This window comes from Mustelus asterias, chromosome 6, assembly GCF_964213995.1.
Source record: "Mustelus asterias chromosome 6, sMusAst1.hap1.1, whole genome shotgun sequence".
Classification (NCBI taxonomy): domain Eukaryota; kingdom Metazoa; phylum Chordata; class Chondrichthyes; order Carcharhiniformes; family Triakidae; genus Mustelus; species Mustelus asterias.
In genome coordinates, this window is record NC_135806.1 from 118877093 (window position 1) to 118902526 (window position 25434).

Genomic DNA, 25434 nt, shown 5'->3' on the forward strand with positions numbered 1-25434 from the left:
TAAAACAGCTGTTTACATTATGCACCACAATCAATTGGATCAGATGAACACAAACCAATTTGGATTCCTCAGAACCAGAACAGAGTTCTTGGGAGCACATTATTACAAAAGGTAAAGTGTACTTGGCACTATCATGCTTATTGTGCCACATCATTCTTGCAAATGCCAACACTTACATTAGTGACATTACAATGAAAAAGGGTGATGTGGTGGTGGATTTTCAACTAATGTCGAACATGGCTAAGTGCTCATTAATCTTCATATGGCTGGTTCTAATTTTCAGCCATGCTGCTGCAGAGAAATCGAGAATTTTTCCCCTACACAGGAGACAAAAAGTCAGGAAGTGATTTGAGAGTCCTCCTCACACACATCCTGTACTCCTTTCTTTTCAACACGGCAGCAGGTAATGTGGAATATCCTATATTTTAACAGATGAGATGCAAGAGGAGATCTGATGGAAATCAACAATCCATACTATAAATCCCATTCTGTACAACACTGAGCAACAGAAAAAAAGTTTGCACTGAGGAGTTTACATTTTTGTCATAATTTATTGCTTATAAATCATCTACACCATTGAAATCTTTGGTAAAAATAAAATCTAGGTCTATTTAACAATAAAATATTCACAATGATCTACATACATATTGCACACAGAGGCTACTCAATGATCACTGATAAGAAAGGAATGTTAAATTCCTCTGTGAGGAGCTTTGCAACTTAGATACGACACATGCACCACCAACAAAAATAATACAATTCTCAAGTTGTCTTAAAAAATATTTATTCCGTTTCTCACAACATTAATTACTGGCATCTGAACTTCTTAAAGAAACAAACTACCGGATATCAGCATGAAAGGAAAAAGTAAGTAGCTTTATGCTTTGATTCAGCAATGCTGAAGCATAAAGTCGTTTCACTTGGTGCTACATCTGTCACGTGTGAGGCGAAACAACAAACATCAATATATCCCGGCTTACTTGTCCTTCTGGAAAAAAAGTTTGTAGCTCGTGTTTTTTTTTAAAAAAACTACTTTAGGTCCATTGTGACTTTTACTTCATGTATATTCACGAGGTGCTGGATGGGCTCGGGCAGACTTTAAGCTCATCCAAATGAATTCGCAGTTCTGGACACAGTTCAATCAGCAGCAACTCCAGCAGCATCTGAAAGAAGAGAGGGATGGGAAGAAAAAGGAACAAAAAAAATAAGTTATAACACACATCTATCACCCCATCTACCAAAGTCCAGTTGGAAAATCTGAACCCAACACATTCTGTACAGAAATAAAAGCAAAATACTGCAGATGCTGGAAATCTCATCTCATATTGGACTCGAAACGTTAACTCTGTTTCTCTCTCCATAGATGCTGACAGATCTGCTGAGTTTTTCTGCATTTCTTGTTTGGAAAGCTTTGCCCAATTTGCCAGTATGGCGCAGACATTAATGTTTTATAAAGCACCCCGAGAGGGTACTTTATCTCCATATGGAACTCAAACAGTTTTGGACCAGCGCTGTCAGTCAGCAGATAAAGTCACAGTGTCAGCCAGCCGTTCACTGCAAGCTATCGAAGGTCAGTGTTCCCAAAACAACTTGTATATTTCACATAGATTCATGAGGCACTGGATATGCTCAGGCATGCTTATCCAAATTAATTTGCAGTTCTGCAGTGCAGGCGGCACGGTAGCACAGTGGTTAGCACTGCTGCTTCACAGCTCCAGGGTCCCGGGTTCGATTCCCGGCTCGGGTCACTGTCTGTGTGGAGTTTGCACATTCTCCTCGTGTCTGCGTGGGTTTCCTCCGGGTGCTCCGGTTTCCTCCCACAGTCCAAAGATGTGCAGGTTAGGTTGATTGGCCATGCTGAAATTGCCCCTTAGTGTCCTGGGATGCGTAGATTAGAGGGATTAGCGGGTAAAATATGTAGGGATATAGGGGTAGGGCCTGGGTGGGATTGTGGTCGGTGCAGACTCGATGGGCCAAATGGCCTCTTTCTGTACTGTAGGGTTTCTATGATTTCTTCTATGATTTCTTCTGGACATAACTATGTTATGAACACAATTTCCATTCCCCACAGATCATCCAACAGTAACTAATGGAATGTGTCAAGCATCAAGGTTTCCAAATACCCAAAGCCAATTACCCGCATAATTCAGGCTGTTGCATTTGGATTCAGGACTTTATTGGACAGTGATTATATGACATACAAATAGTCTGATCACACCTCTCTCCACCAACACACACAGCCAGTTAGAACTCAAATTCAGGATTACTGCTTGTTTGGATTCTTAATGCTACTTGCATTGATTTTTAACTGCCCGCTGAAATGGCCTAAATGGTCAGTTGTGTTCAAGGCAATAGCTTCCTACCTTGGCAAGGACAATGAGATGGTCTTGCAATGCCCACATCCAAAAGATTCACCACAATATAATGATCATGGAGTCTAAAAATACAATCTTAGCATTTGGCTAAAGTAACAACTGAAGAATTTTATAAAGTTTATTTATTAGTGTCACAAGTAGGCTTATATTAACACTGCAATGTAGTTACTGTGAAAATCCCCTAGTCACCACACTCCAGCGCCTGTTCAGGTACACTGAGGGAGAATTTTAGCACAGCCAATGCACCTAACAGCAGAAGGAGACCATTCAGCCCATTGAGTCTGCACCAACTCTCCGAAAGAGCATCTTAAGCATCCACCTTACCCTATTCCCCCTAGCCCCATGGATTTACTATGGCTAATCCACCAAACCTACAGATCGGGCAGCTCAGAGTCTACCCACCAAGCATCAAGTTTATTGGCAGCAAAATAAGAACATAAGCTTGAGGTTATTCCCAAAGTCTTGCAGCTGGGATGGGTAGGGAGCGTGGGGGAGCAGAGGTTGATCACTAATGGAATCTTTACAAGAAGATGCTGGGGAAACAGCAACAGGGCAGTACAATCAGATCTGCCATAATCTTATTCAATGGCTCAAAGGACCAAGTGGCCTACTCCTGCTCCTAATTCCTATGTTCGATACTAGCAGAGTTGCTATCGCAGGAAATCACCATGGACGTGATGGGCTGAATGGCCTTCTCGTGCACTGTGACCATTTTGTGATCCTGTTCAGAAACAAGTGAATGCTGAAATTGAGGAGAGAAACAATGCCAGTATTGTCCTGGGTGATTGAAACAAGACAGGCCGAAAGGTTTTCCACATTTGTAACTACCCTGTAAATCAACCCTTCAAGATGCTACATAAAATCCAAGTCGTTGTTATAGCTGCTGAAAGTTTCCCAATACCATCTGAGATGAGATTTTATGGTAATCATTAACCAGCAGTATACCGACGTGTTGCCACTTTCAAGATTTTTCACGTTTCCCTGCATACACTGATGAACAAAGGAACTAAGCATACAGAGGACCTAACGTGGTCAACTGAGAACAGTGAGAAGTTGTTCAGACCATCCACAAATGACAGAGCCACGAGTGATCTTGCTCATCACATCTCTCTGCTACAAATGACATTTCATCTTTATCCCGTTTAAAATATCATTCAAAACTACTTTTCCTTTTAATTGACAGTCACAGATTTTCATATCTTTACAGCTTCCAGAACGCATTTTATATTTAAATATTGAGCAATACCCAAGTCAGAATAGGAAGATTTTATTCCTTAATTAAACCAATGACTCATGGTGTATTATTAGTCACTCAAATTTGTGTCTCTTATATTAAAAAAAGCCTCAAGCCTCAGCGCTCCAGCAATTAGCACAAATATCCCTCTAATCGTGATCTGAATCAGCGTGCTTCTTTTCAACTTGACTGCAGTTTAAACAGCAGAAAGTGACAGAATGTCATTTCGTAACGATGGAGTGGTTGATGTTTCCATTATACACAATTATGGAAAGTCAAATTAAATAGATTGCCAGGTTAACAGACTCAATTGGAAAGAACTGGAATCTTGGCAAATTGTCAGTGGAAAAGAGAGTTGGTTTTAAGTGGTAAAAATGCATCTCCAGTTTCTATAGTATTCCCCAGGCACTTAATAACTATGTTCTGTCTATATCCTCCTGGTAAACATTCAGCTGCCTCAATCCATCTAAGACTAACAATTTTTATTCCCACCACTAACCCCCCCCCAACAATTTCTGTAAGGTTGGCACAAGTCACGGAAGGTACAATTTAGCATGAAGGAATCGATGCAGAAGAGTTTAACTGGAAGCTCAATGATACAGCAGGTGGAAAAGAAACTGCATGCTTTAACCGGACTTTCAAAACCAGTAACAAGTTGCTCCTTGCCCCGTCACTTCTGATCAGTTATCCTTTAAATCCTGGCCTCTACTAATTGCACCCTTACTGTAACTGATCACAGAGTTATTATGGCGCGGAAGGAGGCTATACGGTCCATGGTGTCTGTACTGGCTCTCCAAATGAGCATTATGACTTGGTGCCATTCTCCTGCCTTTTCCCCATACCCCTGCATATTATTTTATTGAAATAATCTAATGCTCTCTTGAATGCCTTGATGGAACCTGCCTCCACCACACTTGCAGGCAGTGCATTCCAGACCCCAACCACTCGCTGTGTGAATAAGTTTTTTTCTCATATCACTTTTGCTTCTTTTGCAATCACATTAAATCTGAGCCCTCTCGATCCTTTTACGAGCGGAAACAGTTTCTCCCTATCTACTGTCCAACCCCCATCATGATTTTGAACATCTCTATCAAATCTCCTCTTAGCCTCTTCTCTCCAAGGAGAACAGTCCCAACCTCCCCAATCTATTGTCATAACTGAAGTTTCTCACTCCTGGAACCATTCCTGTAAACTGCTTCTGCACTCTCTCCAATGCATTCACATTCTTCCTATAGTGTGGTGTCCAGAAGTGCACACAATATTCCAACAGAGGTTCAACCAATGTCTTGTATAATGATATATTTTACTCCCAGTCAGGAGGATGGGACATCATGTTAGACTTCACAACAGCCGTCAACAGATTTATGCAGTTGCTGAAAAGTCTGACATGTGAAATCAGAGTTTTTGGGGGTAAAATATTATGATTGTTGTTTTTGAAGAGCTTGTAAGGTTTATCTACAAAGGTAGTACACATCCAAGGAGTGATAACTATCTCTCAGGACACAACATTTCACCTCCTCTCCATTCCATGCACCACATGATAACTAATCAGATTCAGTATCTCTACTGTATGAAGTATTGCAAACCCACTTACAAAATATTGCTCCCAACCCATCCATGGTTCACACTGGAGCCTGTCATCTTTTTCTCATGATGACTTGTTGTTTAAGTTACTTTTGAAAGCTGGGGTGTGAGAGAATTTGAGGATGATGATGATGAGAAAAATGTAACGGTCAGATTGGAGTTCAAAACTCAGTCTCAGCAGCACTCAAATAAAGAGCAGCTGATATAATCCAGATACCTCACTGTTGCCTAATATGAGGCGGGGGGGATGGTGGGCGAGTAGAGCACATAAAGGAGGCATAGGGATAGACCCGAAGCTGACATTCATTCACACTTTTCTCCAAGGAGCTACTGGTCTCATTTACGAGGTCTCATTGGCAGAGCTCCCACTGGGAAATGTAATTCCTACTGTACTCACATAGAGGAGATGCTTATTGGCACTGGATTCCTGTAGTGCGTTGAAAACTTTAATGATCCCATGTCGCGCATTTTGCTGTCCAACGAGATTCTGCAGTGCATCTGGAAAAGAACAGCAGAGATTAACAAACATCACTTTATTCATGGCACGGGGTTTATGGTTGATCCACTCGCAAGGAAGAATGCCTTAAGAAAATAAAAATTTTGCAGATAGATAATTGGTTTATTGAAAAATCAGCATGGCAGAAGGTGCCAAATTGTGAGCATAGAAACTCAAGTGGTACAATAGAGGCCATTCGGCCCATCAAGTCTGCACCAACTCTGTGACAGTGTATCTTGATGTGGAGATGCCGGCGTTGGACTGGGGTGAACACAGTAAGAAGTCTCACAACACCAGGTTAAAGTCCAACAGGTTTATTTGGTCGCAAATACCATAAGCTTTCGGAGCGCTGCTCCTTCGTCAGATGGAGTGGAAATGTGCTCTCAAACAGGGCATACAGAGACACAACATCAAGTTACAGAATACTGATTAGAATGCGAATCTCCAAGGTGGCCTTCACGACACACGACAGCGCAGAGTCGCTGAGCAGACACTGATAGCCAAGTTCCACACACATGAGGACGGCCTAAACCGGGATGTTGGATTTATGTCACATTATCAGTAACCCCCACAGCTTGCCTCCTGGGCTTGCAGAATCTCACTAGCTGTTCTGTTTGGAGACAATACACATCTCTTTAACCTGTGTTTAATGCTTCCTCCACCCACATTGTCTGTACCTTTAAGACCTGGCTGGCTTTAGGGATTCGCATTCTAATCAGTATTCTATAACTTGATGTTGTGTCTCTGTCCACTGTTTGAGAGCACATTCCATTCCATCTGACGAAGGAGCAGCGCTCTGAAAGCTTATGGTATTTGCTACCAAATAAACCTGTTGGACTTTAACCTGGTGTTGTGAGACTTCTTACAGAGTATCTTACCCAGGCTCTCTCGCCTGCCCTATCCCTGTAATTGCACACATTTACCATGGCTAATCCCATCTAACCTACACATCTTTGGACACCAAGAGACAATTTAGCATGGCCAATCCACCTAACCTGCACATATTTGAACTGTGGAAGGAAACTGGAGCATCCGGAGTAAATCCACGCAGACACGGGGAGAATGTGCAGACTCCACACAGTCACTCAAGGCTGAAATTGAACCTAGGTCCCTGGTGCTGTGTGGCCGATGGTAGTCATGATGTGGAGATGCCGGCATTGGACTGGGGTAAGCACAGTAAGAAGTCTCACAACACCAGGTTAAAGTCCAACAGGTTTGGACTTTAACCTGGTGTTGTGAGACTTCTTGCTGTGAGGCAGCAGTGCTAACCATTGTGCTGCCCCAACAAAACAAATAATCATAATTCATAATAGTTATAGACAATCATTAACAAAAATAAAACACAAAATAATGTCTTCCCAAAGCAGACCTTCCCTAAATACCATGTCAATGTCCCACATGCTGCATTGGGTGGAGCGGATCCCATGGTTCAATAAGTATGACAATAGGATTAGTTTATCCTTCTACTTTAATATGGTTTCTACCCAATAGAAAGAGCCACGTTTCAACTCTCCTGTGTGAGGAATAATAGATGTGCTTTGTCTGCCAAATCCCTGCTCAACCATGTATGACAATGTTCCCAATTGACAAACAATACATCACTGCAGACACTGATCCAGCTGTCGGTATCTCACCCACACAGATCTCACCACTGATGCTGAGACCATAATGTTCACTTCCCCATCTGGTGGGAGTCAGTCAGTGAAAACAGCAAGACAGAGAGCCATTCATGCCTTAGCCATGTGGAGCTAGCGTAAATACTAACAGTGCCAGCTGCATCCCTGCAATGGTGAGAGGAGTCAGAGCAGAAACCAGGACTCAGATTTCCAATGTGACACATTTCTGGGAGATGTCAGGAAGTTCCAGGTGTATTCCCAAAGGAAGTGCGGTGTGGGTGGGCAGGCAGCGGGAGGAAACGGGTGACAGGATGGACACGATATCACCATATTCATTTCACCAGTAGATTAAATTAGAAAACAGTTCATAAAAAGGCAGAACACCTGCAGCACACTTCCTCTTTAAGAAACAAAATCTTTAAAGTCTGAAAACCACAGTCTAATATTTTAATCAACAGTAACCTGACATCCAGAAAAACACCACGCTGAAACTGTCAGAACATATGTAGCAGTGTGTTAAAACTGTCACTGTTTTGTGCACAGATTACCAAATGAGTATGACACCAAATGATGGTTACATTTACAAAGCAGACTAAATATCGCTAACATCTAGGGTATAGATAGTGCCCTAATAGTTCAAAAATCTGGCAAAGGTCAGCAGGTGTAAAAGAAAGGCTTCTTATTGAGAAGGAAAAAAAATCTCTTTTTGTATTAAATGACTTTGCAACGATTTTCCATTTCAATGAGTGGTAACGGATGGCAGAATCAATCTGAGTATCTGGTTACAATCTCATTTATTTTCCACGGTTGTCAAGACAAATACTGCACTACACCCTGGATGACAAACCGGGTCAGCCAACAGAAATAATTTGATTTTAGTGAGAAATTCAAAATTAATTAGGCGCAGAAATTCTAAATGATTTATGTGCGCAAGTTAATGCATTGCAGCCTTACCTGGAATGTTATCGAGTAGTTTCTGCTGAGCTTTGTGCTTTGTCTCCAACCGCTGCTGCTCTGTTCTGGCAAGTGTAGGGGGCGCCAATTTACCATTTGGCCAGAATGCATCTAGAAAGACATTGATGTAACACACCAGCATCTGTTCACTGACTATCCAGTTGATTGTGTCACGGATTTGCCTGAAATGAATGATGCACATTTACTGGTCAGGGTCCAATGTTTCCCACAGCCCGCCAATTCAAACTTAATATTTTATTCTTTCATGGGATGTCAGCACTGCAAGCAAGGCCAACGTCTGTTGCTCATCCTTATTTGTCATCAAAAAGATGGTTGTGAACCATTAACTGGTGTAGGCACACATACACGCAAAGCAGCCTCCCATCCCGCTGCCTTGGAAAAGCAGCCAGCATAATTAAGGACCCCACGCACCCTAGACATTCTCTCTTCCATCTTCTTCTGTCGGGAAAAAGATACAAAAGTCTGAGATCACATACCAACCGACTCAAAAACAGTTTCTTCCCTGCTGCCATCAGACTTTTGAATGAATATTAAGTTGATCTTTCTCTACACCCTAGCTATGACTGTAACACTACATTTTGTAACCTCTCCTTTCCTTAGAATCATAGAATCATAAAAATCCTACAGTGCAGAAAGAGGCCACTTGGCCCATCGAGTCTGCACCGACCACAATCTCCCCCAGGCCCTTCCCCCATATCCCTACATATTTACCCGCTAATCCCTCTAACCTACGCATCTCAGGACACTAAGGGGCAATTTTAGCATGGCCAATCAACCTAACCCGCACATCTTTGGACTGTGGGAGGAAACCGGAGCACCCAGAGGAAACCCACGCAGACATGAGGAGAATGTGCAAGCTCCACACAGACAGTGACCCAAGCCGAGAATCGAACCCAGGTCCCTGGAGCTGTGAAGCAGCAGTGCGAACCACTGTGCTACCGTGCCGCCCCAAATTCTCTATGAACGGTATGCTTTATCTGTATAGCGTGCAAGAAACAATACGTTTCACTGTATACTAATACATGTGACAATAATAAATCAAATCAAAACACTGCTGTTAGAAAGGGAGTTCCAGGGTTCTGACCTAGCAATAGAGAAGAAACGGCAATATAGTTCCATGTCAGGATAGTGTGAGGCTTGGAGGGAACTACAGGTGGTGTTTTCCATGCATCTTCTGCCCTTGTCCTTCTAGGTGGTAGGGATCACAAGATGCTGTCAAAGGAGCCTTGATAAGTTGCTGCAGTGCAAATGTGCTCTAAAGCTAGATTTGTGAAGCGGCTAGATTTATTTTAAGAATTTAATCTATTTCCATGAGTGATGTCATGTGTCATTGCCATATGAATACTTCTGATGTCAATTGTAATGAGGAACACTGGCAAGTGATTACTTTTATGCAGTCTGTTTACTTTTGCATGCTTTATTTTATTCTGCATCATTTGCTGCATATTGAAATAATATTGTACAGCATCTGAAATACCGCGGGTGAAATGTTTTCATTTATTCAATACCGTATGGCCCATCCCCATACGACTAAGTGACTTGTTAGACTATTTCAAGGGGGCAGTTAAAAGCCAACCACATTGCCCTGGGTGTGAATCACATGTAGCACAGATTGGGTAAGGACAGATTTCCTACCCCAAAATATAGCGAAACCAGATGGGTTTTTAAGGATGACCCAGTTGTTTCATGGTCACCATTATTGAGATTAGCTTTTTTTTTTAAATTCCAGATTTATTAGCCGAAGTTAAGTTCCCCAGCTGACATGGTGGAATTTGAACTCATATCACCAATCTCTCCACGTTCTTTTGTCAGCCGCTACTCAGTTGGTAGCACACTCACCTCTGAGTCACAAGGTTCTGGGTTCAAGTCCCACTCCAGGGCTTGAGCACAAAAATCAAAGGTTGACATTCCTGTGCAGTACTGAAGGAGTGCTGCACTTTCAGAGGCACTGTCTTTTGGATGAGGCATTAAACTGAGGCCCCTTTTGCCTGCCTGCATGCATGTAGAAAAGAATGCCATGGCTCTGTTTCCAAGGTGATCAGGGGAGGTATGCCCAGTGTTATGGTCAACATTTATTCCCCAATCAACATATCTCAAATAAAAATCTGCCCATGATCACATTGCTGTTTCTGGGAGTTGGCTGCGTGTAAATTGGATGTTGTCTTTCTTAGATTACACCAGTAACTACATTTCAAAATAATTTCACCAGCTGTAAAACGCTTCGAGATGTCTCGTGGTCATAAAAACGTGACATAATTGCATGTCTTTCCTTTTTATATTAGTCCAGGCCTCTGGATCATCAGTCCAGAAATCTAAAACTATGCTACCCTCGCAAGGAGATAATGGTCACAAGTTAATTATAAAATTCCCTTGCTTCAACTTCCAGGGAAGAAGCTCACTCTGATATAACTGGACACTAATTAGAGCAGAGGAAGAAGCCATAAAAATGCTGTGACTGGCTCTTCATTTTCATTGTTGGTCTACTTATGGAGGGTATGATCAAACGCAAACCTCGCTGGCCAACATATTTCCTGGGGGGCTCACCCTGTGGCACCTAGTTCTACCTGTTTGCCTTCTGTAGGTTTTCCCCAGGTCCCCTTTCCTGACTCTTCATTCAGCCACTGAGAGTCCTAATCTGATTTGGTTTGGACAGTCAAGGGGATGACTGGCAGTGATCAGTATTTCTAAGGGAAGTGCTGCATTATTTTGCGCAGTGCTGGACTGACCAACTAAGGAGCACAGAGAATTAGCACCGGGCAGCTCGAGCCGGAAAGCTGGCGGAGAAAGATAGGATTAAAAATAACCTACCTGTGGGAAAGGGCATTTAAAACAAATGGCTTTCGTGGCATGATTTTCAGTTGCAAATTGTCACCTGATTATGTATTTTTGCTGAACTGCATTTGCCTCCATTCTAACCTTCTACTGCCAGGTACATCATACTGGAATCTACTCAAGCCTTGGAACAAACTAGTTTGCTTTCCTCATTGTGTCTAACGTCAGTCTATTAAGATTTGATACAAAGAACTTCTAGCAAGCGGCAAGCTAGCTGACCAGCACAACCCACCATAGAATGCAACAGTATCCTTATATACTGTCAAGTCCCATTGACCACAGCATCGATGTAAAGCAGATCCCAGTAAAATGTTGGTATAACCAGTTAGAGGTCCAGAGGTTTAGCAACAACATTTCAATTCTCAATCATTCTCTGAATATACAAGTGTGGATAATTATACCCCGAATCCAGGTATCTCAGCTGCTGCAATCCCAAACTCCTGTATTATCTCAGTTATAGGATGGATATCTGCCTTCAGTAAGGTGGATGGATGACACCAACAGCATGCCAAGCACCTGAAATATTCTAGACACCACCCTCACCAAGTCTAAATCTAAAATCTGCTTAATCCCAACTCTCCTGCGAATGGTTTTGGTAAAGCAGTCATAAGATTGGCTTTTCCTTAAAGGTCCTGAACAACCATTTGGTCCTCATAGCCCCCCATCCCTATTTCCCATTTTTCCAGCAATCTATCATATTTGTATTCTATGGTTCTGAATCTTGCATATAGTCAAAAGAAATCCTTCCACTTAAATTCTTCGAGGCTCCAAGCCATAGTGGAGATGTGTTAGAATACAGGACAGGCTTGCCACATCTTGAAGAAAGATGGAAATAAAATGACTTACTTGTTGATTGTCCTTCCAAATGTAACTTGTACTAGAGCAATAAGTGTCTTCCTGACCCACTTGAACACTGTAAAGCAGAGATTAACAAGATGAAAACAAAGTAAAAAATACTAGATTACAGATCGCTGCCATTTATCTCCCCCAAAACAATTGGAACTGGTTTGCGTGCTCTTCAAGGTAACACTTGGAACAGTTACCTTATTTTCTGCAATACTCTTAGAACATAGAAAAAAATACAGCACAAACAGGCCCTTCGGCCCACAAGTTAGCCGGTCATGTCCCTACCTACCTAGGCTTATATATAGGCTTAGCTATAACCCTCAATCTATTAAGTCCCATGTACCTATCCAGAAGTCTCTTAAAAGACCCTATCGAGTTTGCCTCCACCACCACTGACGGCAGCTGATTCCACTCACCCACCACCCTCTTCATTAGGAAATCTAATTAATTATTACAAACAGGAATAAACCCATGCCAACAACAGGAGAGTCATGAAGCACAAAAAATTACTTAGACATTTTCAAAGACACACAGGTCTTTGTGCGACGTTGGGGATTTCCCCAGGTCTGTTGCCAGCAATCCACTGTCTGAAGATTAGAATAATGTAATAAACGATGAACAATGAGGCTTCTTAAGTGGGATTTAATATGTGTAGAAGTAGTGAGAAAGTTTGGTCTTTCAGGATAAAGAAACATCCTTTTTTTTAATTAATTGCCTCATACATATCAGTCGAGAAAGTAGAAAAGGCAAACCAATGGTCAAAAACAGTTGAGGCCAAACCAGTATGCATGGGATTCTCCCACAGATTTACGAAATCGCGTAAAAACTGTTGTAAATCTCACTGAAAAAAAACCAGTGAATTTTCAAAATGAATCTCCCGCTCTGCACTGCACTAGCGTGAATATCATTAAAAATCACTGGGCGGGGCCTGTTACTGCTGGAAGGGCCGGCAGCACAGAGCTGAGCGAGCAACTGCGCACGCGCCGATCTGTCAAGAGCGGAAATCGGCGCATGTGTAGTAGCCTGGCACTGCTGGCCTCCCAATCGAGGGCAGCCCCACGACCCAGCATCGCTGGCTGTGCGAACCCCCAACACCCAATCGCTGGTTTCCCCCCCCAGACATGTCCAGGCCAGCCTCAATGCCTCCAGCAGTTTCCCCACCCCCCCCACCCCGCAGTCCCAACTCCCGCGGCAGGACGAAGGGTCATCCAGACTCAATGTCGGCTCTATTCTCTCCCCACAGATGCTGTCAGACCTGCTGAGATTTTCCAGCATTTTCTGTTTTTGTTTGAGATTCCAGCATCTGCAGTATTTTGCTTTTATCAGAGGTAATCTTTGCTGGATGATCATAAAGTAATGTTGGTTTTGGGAGAGGAATGATTAAGCTGAATGTGATCCAGCCCGATCGCTTTCTGTGCCAAGTGCATGCAAATCTGCAGCCCTTAGACACGAAGGAACAAGTATAGGAGCATAGATTGGGATGGGGCACAGTAAAGGTTTGCTGGGGTAAAGAATACAAAGGGAGAGGATTATTAAAAAGGTAGCTGGCTGCAGGAGTGCTGTGGAGCGCGAAGGGCATTTTATATTCTTCTCAGTTATTTTTCAGCTGATTTATGAAGTGCACCTGACGTAGTTTAATGTAATCATCATTAACTTTATATTGCTAGATAACAGTGATATATTACCTAATTAACTGGACATTTGAACAGACTCTTTTACAAAAATTACTAGAAAAGTGATATTGTTCATCAGAGGTCATGGGTACTTTATTTTTGGAGCACAATAATCACTCTCAGTAAAGAGAAAACAATTGGAATATGCTTACATTTAAGGAATCAATGGTGGCTTCTCACTGCTGGTTGTAGGTTCAAAACTCATTCTGTGGACTTCAGTGGCTACACTAGGCTGGGCTATTGGGTACGATAATACAGTGGCAACATTATCTGTTTGCTACCTCACCCCTGTGGCACGTGAAAGATTGGGACCAGTCTATGCATGAATGAGATCTATAAACAATGGAAAATAGTGGTGTAATGATTACGTTACTGGACCAATAATTCAGAGAAGGTAGGTTCAAATCTCACCATGGCAGAACATTTGAATTCAGCTTTAAAAAGACCAGCATTTATTGTTTATCCCTAGTTGCCCATTGAAGGTGGTGGTTTAATGCAACTAGTTGGCTTGCTAGGTCATTTCAGAAAACACATTGGTGTGAACCTTACATCACATACAGGCCAGATTGGATAAGGGTAGCAGATACCCTTCCCTTAAGGACATCAGTGAATCTGTTCAGTTTTAAATGACAACCCACCTAGTTCATGAACAATTTAAAAAATAATAGTCGTTTGGGTAGTAGAGTTTGAATATTGTTGAAAAAAAAAGACATGCTGTCGAAGCTTTTCGTCTTGCACTCATCAGAACAGAAGCAAGAATGCCAAATTTCAAAGGGAATGACAATTTATACTGCATGAGAATAGAGGGTCGATTTTTTAAAAGGCAGCCAAAATTAAAGAGTTAGTCACTAAACGTCACTGGGGAGCTGTTGATTGAACATTGCTGCACTCTATGGGCGGCGATTATCAATCATCTGCAGTGGCAGCAAGGAGTAACCAGGAGTGGGGAAAGGAAGGTGAACTTGAGGGGAAGATCGTCAGCAATAGCAGGGAGGAAAAACAATGTGATTGCGACCATCTTGTAAGTTCAAATAACTTATCCGGTTTAGCAATAGATAGCACCAGGACTTAGCTACAATAGCAAACAATTCCTTCAAGAAAGGAAGGAGGGAAACTTTCTATAATTTTCACCACAATCTTCTGCTCTATACATTGCGTGGAAATCTGAGAGTTGTAGTTAACTTGCACTTCTAGCATAATTACATTTCATAGTTCAAAAACAGACCACAACATAGGACTGTCAACATTCCTGAGAGGCTTAGATTTTTGCTAAATATTCAGTTTGATGTGCTATAAGAAGTTCAAGATTGACCTGCCGCTGAAACATTGTCAGCTTCTCGGAAGACACGGTCATTGGCTTGCCTGTTAAGGAACTCTATTATGCTTCTATTAACCCAATTACCTTAAATCATTAAACAGCAGCACCGCTGTAGGCCTTGCTTTTAAAAAAATAAATACAATAGATAATGCAGGGTTATTATGGATTATTTATTTACCGTTTTGTTGCCAGGAATATGCAAATTGTCAGAAGGTCTAAAAATAAATTGATTGTTAAGATTTGTTCGCAGAAAGTAGCTGCTGTATTTAAAATGCCAATAAATCATGGAATTCGGACACTGTTAAAAGGTTTGTGGCAAAATTTCTGAATGTTGCCAATTCTAGACAAGCTGTTCATGAGATTGGTAATTGTAAGTACTATTGTGGTTGTCAAATGTTAAATAAGCAATTGGGAAAAGATGTGTCATGTTTGCTGACTAGGTTTTAATTCCACCATTTTAATGTTGCCATTTGCCTAGCCAAGATGGCCCCTTCCTATCTCCTCCCATCTCTGCAAAACCCTTCCTTCTTCTTGGATATGGTTCTGGAAATATCAGCTTAAATTACAGTCAACCCACTGCAGTGAAGTTTGAACCCACAGCCTTTTGACTCGGGCGAGAATGCGACCACCATGCCAAGGGTGACACTAGAATTTGCACTCCAGCCACTCTTGGCAAATCCTTTTAGTCCTTTCTGACTGCAAGTTGGAATGAAGCACTTCTCAAATAATGGCAGAAAGAAAGAAACGTATTAGGTTCACTTACTTCCCCTGAGCTCAAAGATTTCTCCAATGAGCATGAAGCAAGGTTCAGCGAGAGAGTCTCTTTTGCAGTCAGTCTCATCCCCATAGTCAGAGAGATCGCTGTCCTCCTCAGTCTCCTCCTGAGGACAGCCATGGAAAAATAATAGTCAAAAAAACATGTTTTGTTCAACTCATATTGTACACAGCGTCAATCATCATTGAAGGACTTTAAAATTAAAGATTATCTGCAGTTTGTTCTTCATTTCTACAGGGATATCATTGTCAGCTCTTTTTTTATTCATTCATGGAACATGGGCGTTGCTGGCTGACCAACATGTATTGCCCATCCCTATTTGCCCTAGAAGGACAGTTGAGAGTTAACCACATTGCTGGAGTCACATGTAGGCCAGACCAGATAAGAACGGCAGATTTCCTTCCCTAAAGGACATTAGTGAACCAGATGGGTTTTTCCAACAATCGATAATGGTTTTACCGTCATCAGCAGTTTCTTAGTTCCAGATATTTTTATTGAATTTAAATTCCACCATCTGCAGTGGTGGGATTCGAACCCAGATCCCCAGAACATTAGCTGAATTTCTGGATTAAGAGTCTATTAATAGTCCACACTGTCTGTGTGGAGTTTGCATGTTCTCCTCATGTCTGCGTGGGTTTCCTCTGGGTGCTCCAGTTCCCTCCCACAGTCTGAAAGACGTGCTGGTTAGATGCATTGACCCAAACAGACGCTGAAGTGTGGTGACTAGGGAAATTTCACAGTAATTTCATTGCCATGTTAATGTAAGCCTTACTTGTGACTAATAAATAGACTTTAACTTTTAGCGATAATGCCACTAGGCCATCGCCTCCCCTATTCTAATACACAAGTCAGAAAATGCAGATGTCGTGATTTGCAAGACTATTTTTAATACAGCAGAGCGTAATAATTATGTGAGCAATTTTGCATAATTTAATCTCATTGCAGAGATTTATTGATCCACACCTCTTGATGGGAGAAGAAATCTCCAGGTAGCCTCTCCAGAAAGGAGGACAGTGAAAAAGTTGATTTCTTCCCTTGTACATCAACAACTTTCAGGTATTCTGGAGAGGGGCTTAGAAAACCATAAAGTGCCTCACTGTGGCACAGTCTCTCATCCATAAGGAGTTTCTGTAGGAAGAAAGTTCATGTGAGAAAGCAGTATTTAACAAGGTTAGGAGCACAGCAAATGTCTTAGTTACAGACTGGAACCAGATAACTGATCAACTGTACTTCTAGAAACGGATGACTTTTAAAGAAGGCATGAATCCAGAGAGCAAACTCTTCTCCAGTTATGGAGTTCACAGAATCGTTACGACACAGGAGACCATTTATCCCATCCTATTAGTGTAGGCTCTCCATAGAAGCAATTTTCCCAGTGAAGTTGACTCCCCCTCCCCCAACCTCTGTTAATCATTCTTACTCTGGATTGCTCCTTGTCCTTTTCCATAGTCATCCTAAACCTCATGATACAACGATCACTGGTCCCTAAATGTTTCCCTATTGACACTCGATCCACTTGGCTCACCTCATTCCCAAAAACCAGGTCCAACAAACGTTCTCATTGGACTGGAAACAGACAGTACAAAATTCTCCCGAACGCATTTGAAACTCTTTCTGCCCTTTATACCACTACTATCCCAATCTACATTCAGATAAAATCCCCCATTATAACTACTCCATAATTCTTGCATCTCTCTGCAATTTTCTTGCAAATCTGTTTCTTTATATCTTTCCTACTAGTTGGTTACCCAATGAACAATGTAACTGCATCTTTTTGTTCCTTAGCTCTAGCCAGATTCTGTCCTTGACTCCTTTATCCAGCACTGTAATGTTTTCCTGTCATCTCTTCCCCCTTTTCACCTTTCCTATCTTTTCTGAGAATCTTGTATTCAGGAACATTTAATAGCCAGTCCTGCTCTTTAAGCCAGCCAGCTCTCTGTTATAGCCCCAAAATCATCATCAACATTAATCTTCTAAAGTAAACCTCAGAGAGCCATTTACATAGATGAGCAAGCACTTCCACAATCAAAAATCTTTGTGGCTGTGGTTTTAGTCTGTGTCTTTTAAAAGCCCCTAACTGTGGATCTTAATGCCAAGCAGTCAGTACTTTAAGTCATTATTTTAAATGCTGTCTCGCTACTCAAACAATAATCCTTTCCAATAGAGACACATTAAAAACTAGTTTTACCCTAGCATTAAGATATTCTGGAAAATGTTGTGCACAGGGACAGAAATTTTTTTTTTAACCTGAATGTATGGTCTGTTTTTAATTTTAACTCAAATGGTATTAGTCAGATCATTGCACTAATCATACTTTGAAAGCCTATTTATCCTTGATTTAGTCCCCTGCCGGAAGAATGAGCAAATGGCCACTGACCAGAGAGTGAATTCTGATTCTTGGAGGGAATGTGGTGGAGGTGGCTGGCCTTGACAAGATAGATAATAAGAGGATATTTTCCCTCGAGAGAATCTAGAACTAGGAGGTACAACTTCAAGATAAGGGGTCTCCCTTTTAATATGGAGATGAGGAGGAATTTCTTCTCATAGAGGTTTACAGCATGGAAACGGGCCCTTCGGCCCAACTTGTCCATGCCGCCCTTTTTTTTTTAAAACCCCTAAACTAATCCCAATTGCAATTCTCTCAGAGAGTTGTCAGTGTTTGAAATTCTCCTCCCCAGAGATAGATGGAGGCTGGGTAATTGCATATGTTTGAGGCCGAGTCAGATAGAATTTTGATCTACAAGGATGTCAAGGATTATTGGGGGGGGGGGGGGGGGGTGGGGGGGTGGCAGGAAAGTGGCTTTAAAGTCACAATCAGATCACATGATGTTGATGATAGAGGAGGCTCGATGGGCCAAACGGCCTCCTCCTGCTTATATTTCTTATGTTAAGATATGGCTGTATTCAATCAATCTTTCCAGCAAACAGAGTCTGCATTTTACCCACTTGGGAGCGGTACAGCTGGGAATGGAAGCAGAGTGAGAAAGTCTGCAATAAGCCCAAAATACCTGCAGAATTAATGATTATTAATCAGATATAGAAATTGCTCATATTCTGAAACTTGGATGTGTCCAATTCCAATTCACCACTGACAATTGTTTCAATGATGCTAATGGAGTTACACTCGCTGGCTGCGATTTTGCGCCCGTGTTTGCACAAAATAGAGAATCAGAAAATGAGAACCTCGTCAGTGAGATCTCATTTTCACCACCCCTCGCTGCTGATGTAACGAGGTTCCCACCCAGAAAGGTCAGGAATCTCATTTCAATAAATTAACATCTCATTAAAGCGCTTTTGCGCCATTATTCCACCCCCTTGCCAACATTATGTCACGCTGGTGAAGTTTATATCAAGTTTTGCAAAACATGAGCCAGGAGAAGGGAACCTGCTGGGGGCACTCAGGGAAAAATATCGCCCCTGGGATGAAGAGGGATATGTTTGGCCAGCGCTGGCAGGGACAGGGGAGTCCCCTTCGTGCATGGGATGGGGTTAGGTTTTCTGTGTATGTGGGGGTGGGGGGGCTTGTTGTGAGGAGCTCCCTGTTCTTACAGAGATCAGGGTGTCCTTTAAAATCCCAATCTCGGGATTCCCAGCATTGCCAGTTTTCCCAGCCCTGCCCCGCCAGCATGATGCGGTGGGCCATGTCTGCAGATATTTTTTGCGTAGAGGTGCTGCATTTTCTGGTGCGAACGCAGCTATGCAGCCGGCGAGCTACACACTGGTTTTCTCACCTCAGCCAGCACTCTGTGCAGAAAAATAGAGAACATTCCATCCCGTTTTCTCTTACCTGTAAAAAATTATTCAGCTGATTTTTTGACTTGTCCAGGAACTTCTGGTCAATTGATTTAAAGGGCAGCTTACTCATTGACGGTAGCTGCACTTTCTTTAATGTTGGGAAACACTGCAAAACACAAAATACGATAGTTGCTGCTTTAACAATGCTGCACAGGGCTACATTTAAGAGCTGCACAAACTTAATTCACTCTTCAGATCACATTACAGGGCTCTGCTTCTCCTGCTGATGTTTACAGTGGGTATCTCAGTGTTTGCACAGAAACGAAGTCCTCAAAGCAATAAATAAAGCTAATTGTTTCAACTGTACAATCTCATGAAAGTAATGACTACAAAATGCAGAGGAAGCAATGGGCATTTTACTGCTGTCCTTCTTTCTAATTCCCATCTCAAGTACTGCTTTTGTTTGGTCATAGACACAGTTCAGAGAAGGCCTATGCCTAACGTCAGGGGCCCAAGTTATGCAAAAATCCCAGTGAAATTAATTCCTGATAGGAGACAACCAAGAGGTGACCCCGAAGGATATAAAATACAAGAAGAAGAAATACAAACGGTAAATCCACGCACTACTTTCAGCTAATAATGGATGTAAAATGTAGCTGCATTTGTAACTGGGCTGTCTAATGAAGCTGACAGAGTGACTACAATTAAACATTTGTTGTATACAGATTGATTGAAGGGGGTGATCATTTTTGTTCTACCACACTACAGGAAAATAATAGAGCTGAAATACAGACAGTACTCATTTAATAAGCAGAACTGGTTGATAAAGGATAGCAACATAAGGATACTATCATTTCCTCCAAACTTGGACACTTATGGACATGACTCTGACAACAGCCCTAACAATACAATATAAAAAACATGGGGACAACATGAATTTAGAAGCATCCACTCAGAACTGCCTTCCTGACTCATCCTCCAACGTCACTCATTCTCTCTCTTGTTCAGGATCCCCAAGCAAGAGATTTGACCATCTCCGAGTGAGTGAGAATGAAAGGGGATCAGGAATGTCCCAATGTAATAATGCCGTCAACACACAGGTTATCAGTCGATATCATCCAGGGGCAGCACATGGATGAAAAATAAGAGGGGGGAGGACAGGGGTCAACCCTTGGAGGACAACATACTGAGTGTATGCAAGTGTATGGGAATATGGGAAGAGGAGCCCATAAATGGCAGTTCTCTGGCCATGATTTAAGGTGTGGAGATGCCGGCGTTGGACTGGGGTAAGCACAGTAAGAAGTCTCACAACACCAGGCCTTGTTGGACTTTAACCTGGTGTTGTGAGACTTCTTACCATGATTTAAGGGGCATCTGGACAAATACATGAATAGGATGGGAATAGAGAGATATGGTCCCTGGAGGGGTAGGGGGTTTTAGTTCAGTCGGGCAGCATGGTCAGTGCAGGCTTGGAGGGCCAAAGGGCCTGTTCCTGTGCTGCAATTGATTGTTCTTGATGGAGATAGATAAAAATGGAGCCAGACAAGTGCAGTTCCCTTCAGCTGGATGATGGTGGGTGGGTTGGGGGGGGAGGGGAGAGGGGGGGGTCCGAGAAGGATAGCTGGTCTTTGTCACTGTCACATAGGATGACATTTGTGGCAGGTACCTCACAGAGTTTCCTATGTAGCGTCTGGAACTCGCTTAGCTTCCTGGTAACTGCCCAGCCATTATGTTCAGGATCAGACGGACTCAGTTGCACTGTGACTGAGTAGCAGGGCATTTGCTCCCCATTCTCTTCCACAACCTGCCCAAGAAAAGGAATGAACAGGTTGACAATATGCAAATATAATTCAGCAAAAATCCAGAGAGTCAGCATTAGTTTGTGCACTTACATGAGAGCAAAATTACTCTTGTGGGGAACTCAGCACAATTTTAGGATGGTTACAAGTGATATAGTGCAGTCCATTCTCTCACAGATCACCAGACACACAGTCTGTTTTGTTGCTCATTTTTCAGCAACAATTTTTTTAAATATAGTTCCATAGACAATGAAAATGTCAGGTTCTGAAGCACCAGAACTGAATGAGAAATTATTTACTGTGGAATTGAGCAATTTCATTTGTAATAGTGCAACTGATCAGCTGAATACTTTCAAACACGACAAGGGCAGATTCTCCAAGCAGTTAAAAAAGTGTAAATAGTCAGCAGCCCAACAAGTCATCTTCAGCAGCCTTGCGAAGAATTGACTATAAAATCTAAAGTTACCAACCCATTCTCATAACAAGCGACCTTTAATAAATCCAATGGTTTAATATTTCATCTGAATGGTTTGCTTTTGTTACAGCTTACTCTTCTTCTTCAACAGTCTCTCAGGATTGAGGATGACTTCCTCCGACTCTGGTTCAATGGCTGATAACACAAATGCATGATCTGTAGACTGTCACATGCAAGGGAGGTGGTGTTTGAAGGTTCAGGTGATGGGTGGTTTGAAGGTTTTTACACTCGCTCTGATGCCTTACCATCGCCTCTGCTGCTCCTGGTGTTGTGTCTCGATGTGTTTGTTGCTTCCCCTACTGAATGGTCAGTCACAAGCCAGGGACTCATTAGTATGTTTGACCTCTTCAAAAGTGCTTTGAGGACATCACTAAACCATCTCCATTGTCCTCTGGGAGTCTCCTGTTGTGACTGAGTTCTCAATATAGTTGTTAGCTTGTGTTAGGCACACAAACATGTCCTGCCCAGTGGAGCTAAATTTGAGTGATTAACACCTTGATGACTTGGGGGAGGATGCCACTGTTGGACTGCCTTGCTTGCCACTGGGTTTGGGGGATTCTGCAAAGGCATCGCTGGTGATACGTCGCCTGTGCTGTAGCTTGTCCAAGTCTCTGAAGCATATAGGATTGAGAGAATCACCACTACCCGTAAACCATGACCTTAGTCTCACGTTTGAGATCCTGGTCCTCAAATACTCTTCCTCAAATGGCTGAAAGCTGAGCTGGTAGATTTGAAGCAATGATGAATTTTGTTGTCTACGTCTGCCTTCATCAAGAGGAGGCTTCCTAGGCATGGAAATTAGTCCATATTTTCCAGGATCTTGTCACTGATCTTAATCGATGTGGGGAATGCGTAGTGCTGGTTGGAAGAGGACTTTAGTTTACCAGATGTTCAGTGAATGACCCGTTTTCTTGTATGTTTTGGAGAAGTCGATGACAATGACTTGGAGCTCAGTTACAGCACCATAGCTGACAAGACAGTGCCATCCCTACAGTCCCAAAACTTAATGTTCAGAAGCTTCAGCTACCCAGAAATTTTTCAAATCAGACCCAAGCATTTCCTCCACATTATTGGCAACATTTCAGTACAGCACTTTGGTAGCAGAAACATGGGAAGTACAGTATTTCAGTAAGACAGTTTTATTGCTGCTTTATAAAGTTGTGTGCGTCAGGTCAATATTTATATTTACAATGCTGCTGACAATTTCACACATTTGGGTTCTGGATTCTGAAAATTCCAAAAATCCAGAAATGACCTGGTATCAAGCATTCCGAATTGGAGAGGTTACAGTATAAATCATACGTTTGCAAAAAAGCAGCAAAAAAGTTATAATATTTTCAATCATTGTAGCAGAGAACTCCTGAAATTTTACATGGGTTGTAAAAATTGCTAAATTGATATAGGGCTCCATATTTTCAATCTGGTATCAGACGTCAGCCAACATCACTGTTCCACGTAGTCACACTCGAAAGAACAAATCTTTATTTCTAACCACACTTTTCAGCACCTCCGGACGTTCTAAAGCATCTGAAGTAATTAATGGAATTGCAGTGATTAATTGATGTACAGCAAGGTCACACTTACAGCAAAAAGCAACTAATCCATTTTAGCAATGTCATTTGATGGATAAATGCTGACCAGGATACAACAAAAAGATTAGCATCTACAGCAACCTGAAACTTAACAGATGGAAAATTCTGGTGCTCAGAATTCAACTCTTTCTGGGTGCCTTTTTGAGCTGTAAATATCTCCCTCCACTTCATAGAAAAATATCTGGTGCTAGTTTATTAATGATGGAAAAGTGTGGAGAAGTGGTCCCAACAATAATTGGAAGAGTTCACAGCAGTAAGGAACTCTTGTTAAATAATTAAAATTACAGTTGGCTTTGTAAACAGATCCTTCAACAGGGTCAGGACATCAATTACCCAGAGATCACGATTTTAATTATAACACAAAACCTCTTACATTTCTCAGCAAAAGGAAAAAAACATTATTCCCTCAATTTAAAATATTCTTTGATGATAATTTAGCACCATCTAGGTTGGAACTTTGCACTTAGTTTCATTGTTCTTTCCTTTGTGTTGATAACCTATGGCGATGTTTCAATATTTAGAACTTATAATTTTAATCATAAAAACTCATACAATTTTCTTCCAAGGGTTATTTTTGGTGCTACTCTCTTGTTTGTTGTGACTCAAGTAGAATGGTTCAATTTTTAGAATTAATTCTCTCAATAAGATGGATCGGATAAAGAATATTCCTCTCCAAAGGAAGCCAAGGTCACTCTTCAACAGTCACCAACAAAAGTGTACCAGTTACAACTAAACATGCAGCTGGTGTATATGCAGTGTTTCTGCTACCCATTATCTTTGGATTGCTGTTGAGCTCTGTACACCAGTAGGTTAAGATCGCAAAATTACCTAGTTAATGGCAAACCCCTTCTCAACTGTATAATGGGAAAAATCTGGTAATTAAACACCTAAAATGACCTCTGACAAATTCTGTAGAGTCTAATACTCGAGTACTGCTGGGACACTCTCAGGAACTTACTTGGAATCCGATATTTCACAGGGAGTCTTGTAATTCATTAGGACTTCTCCAAGAAATTAGTTCACTTATTGAGTGTTATAATAGCAATATTGCAATTGGAACAATACTGGACTGCATTGATACAAATTTAAAGTAACTTTAGTACTTGTTAGCCTGACTGGTGAAGACCATTTCCATTCTGCCAACCTCATTGTCGAGGGAATAACATATCCTACAATATGTCCCAGCTCACTTTTCTTCCAGGTACGTATCCAACTCTGGCTTGAATTTGGTGATGAAACCAGCCCCAACTGCCTTCCTTGACAATTTGTTAAAAGTTTATTTATTAGTCACAAGTAGAATTACATTAACACTGCAATGAAGTTACTGTGAAAATCCCCTAGTCGCCACACAAAATCGCATCTGTTCAGGTACACTGAGGGAGAATTTAGCATGGCCAATGCACCTAACCAGCACATTTTTAGGAGTGTGGGAGGAAATTTGAGCATCCGAAGGAAGCAGACACTGGAGAGAACGTGCAAACGCCACACAGAGTGACCAAGGCCGAGAATCGAACCCGGGTCCCTAGTGTTGTGAGGCAGCAGTGCTAACCACTGTGCCACCATGCCATTCACTCTTTTTGCATAAAGTAATTACACTTGACTGATTCTGACACCTACTTTTCTAAATTGGAAGGTCTTCATTATATAAGTTGCCATATTCTAGTTAGTTAGCACTACACGTTTATACCCAAATTACCATCGAAAAACTTTCTGCAGGACCTGCAAAACCACCCAAAAATCAGCAACTGGGCACATATGAAATAATAGGATCACTAACTTGACCACTACAGTTAGGTTCAAGACTCCACTGTACATCTGTACCGCCCACAAAAAGCAGCTTAGACATCCCCCTCTTAAATAGCACACACAGTATAGCTCCCATCATAGCTGCAAATGAACAATCCATTTCTAGTAAAAATTGTAACACAAGGTCACTAAAATTAACATTTGCATGTCTTTCATTATGAATCGCAGAACTGATGTACTTAATAAATGTGACTTTCAGTCTCAGTAAATTCAACTTCAAAACTACAACCCAAACATTACACGAATCAGTGCTCCAGTAATGAGAAAACAAAGCACCATTAAGTAAGTCAGAGGTCAAGTTCC

At 41.8% G+C, this 25434-nt stretch overlaps 1 protein-coding gene across 2 annotated transcripts in view; it reads right to left on the bottom strand.

The window, feature by feature from the left end:
* Positions 1–534: 534 nt before the first annotated feature.
* The window catches only part of snx25 (sorting nexin 25), a 219055-nt gene continuing 194155 nt past the window's right edge, over positions 535–25434 (bottom strand). For both annotated transcript variants that reach the window (XM_078215054.1, XM_078215055.1), the window contains exons 13-20: positions 21126–21263; positions 19512–19625; positions 16688–16852; positions 15713–15830; positions 11959–12025; positions 8260–8441; positions 5591–5691; positions 535–1163 (exon numbers count right to left, since the gene is read on the bottom strand). In XM_078215054.1, coding sequence (XP_078071180.1) covers positions 1068–1163; positions 5591–5691; positions 8260–8441; positions 11959–12025; positions 15713–15830; positions 16688–16852; positions 19512–19625; positions 21126–21263 — 981 coding nt within the window. In that variant the 3' untranslated portion in view covers positions 535–1067. The remainder of the gene's footprint in view (positions 1164–5590; positions 5692–8259; positions 8442–11958; positions 12026–15712; positions 15831–16687; positions 16853–19511; positions 19626–21125; positions 21264–25434) is intronic.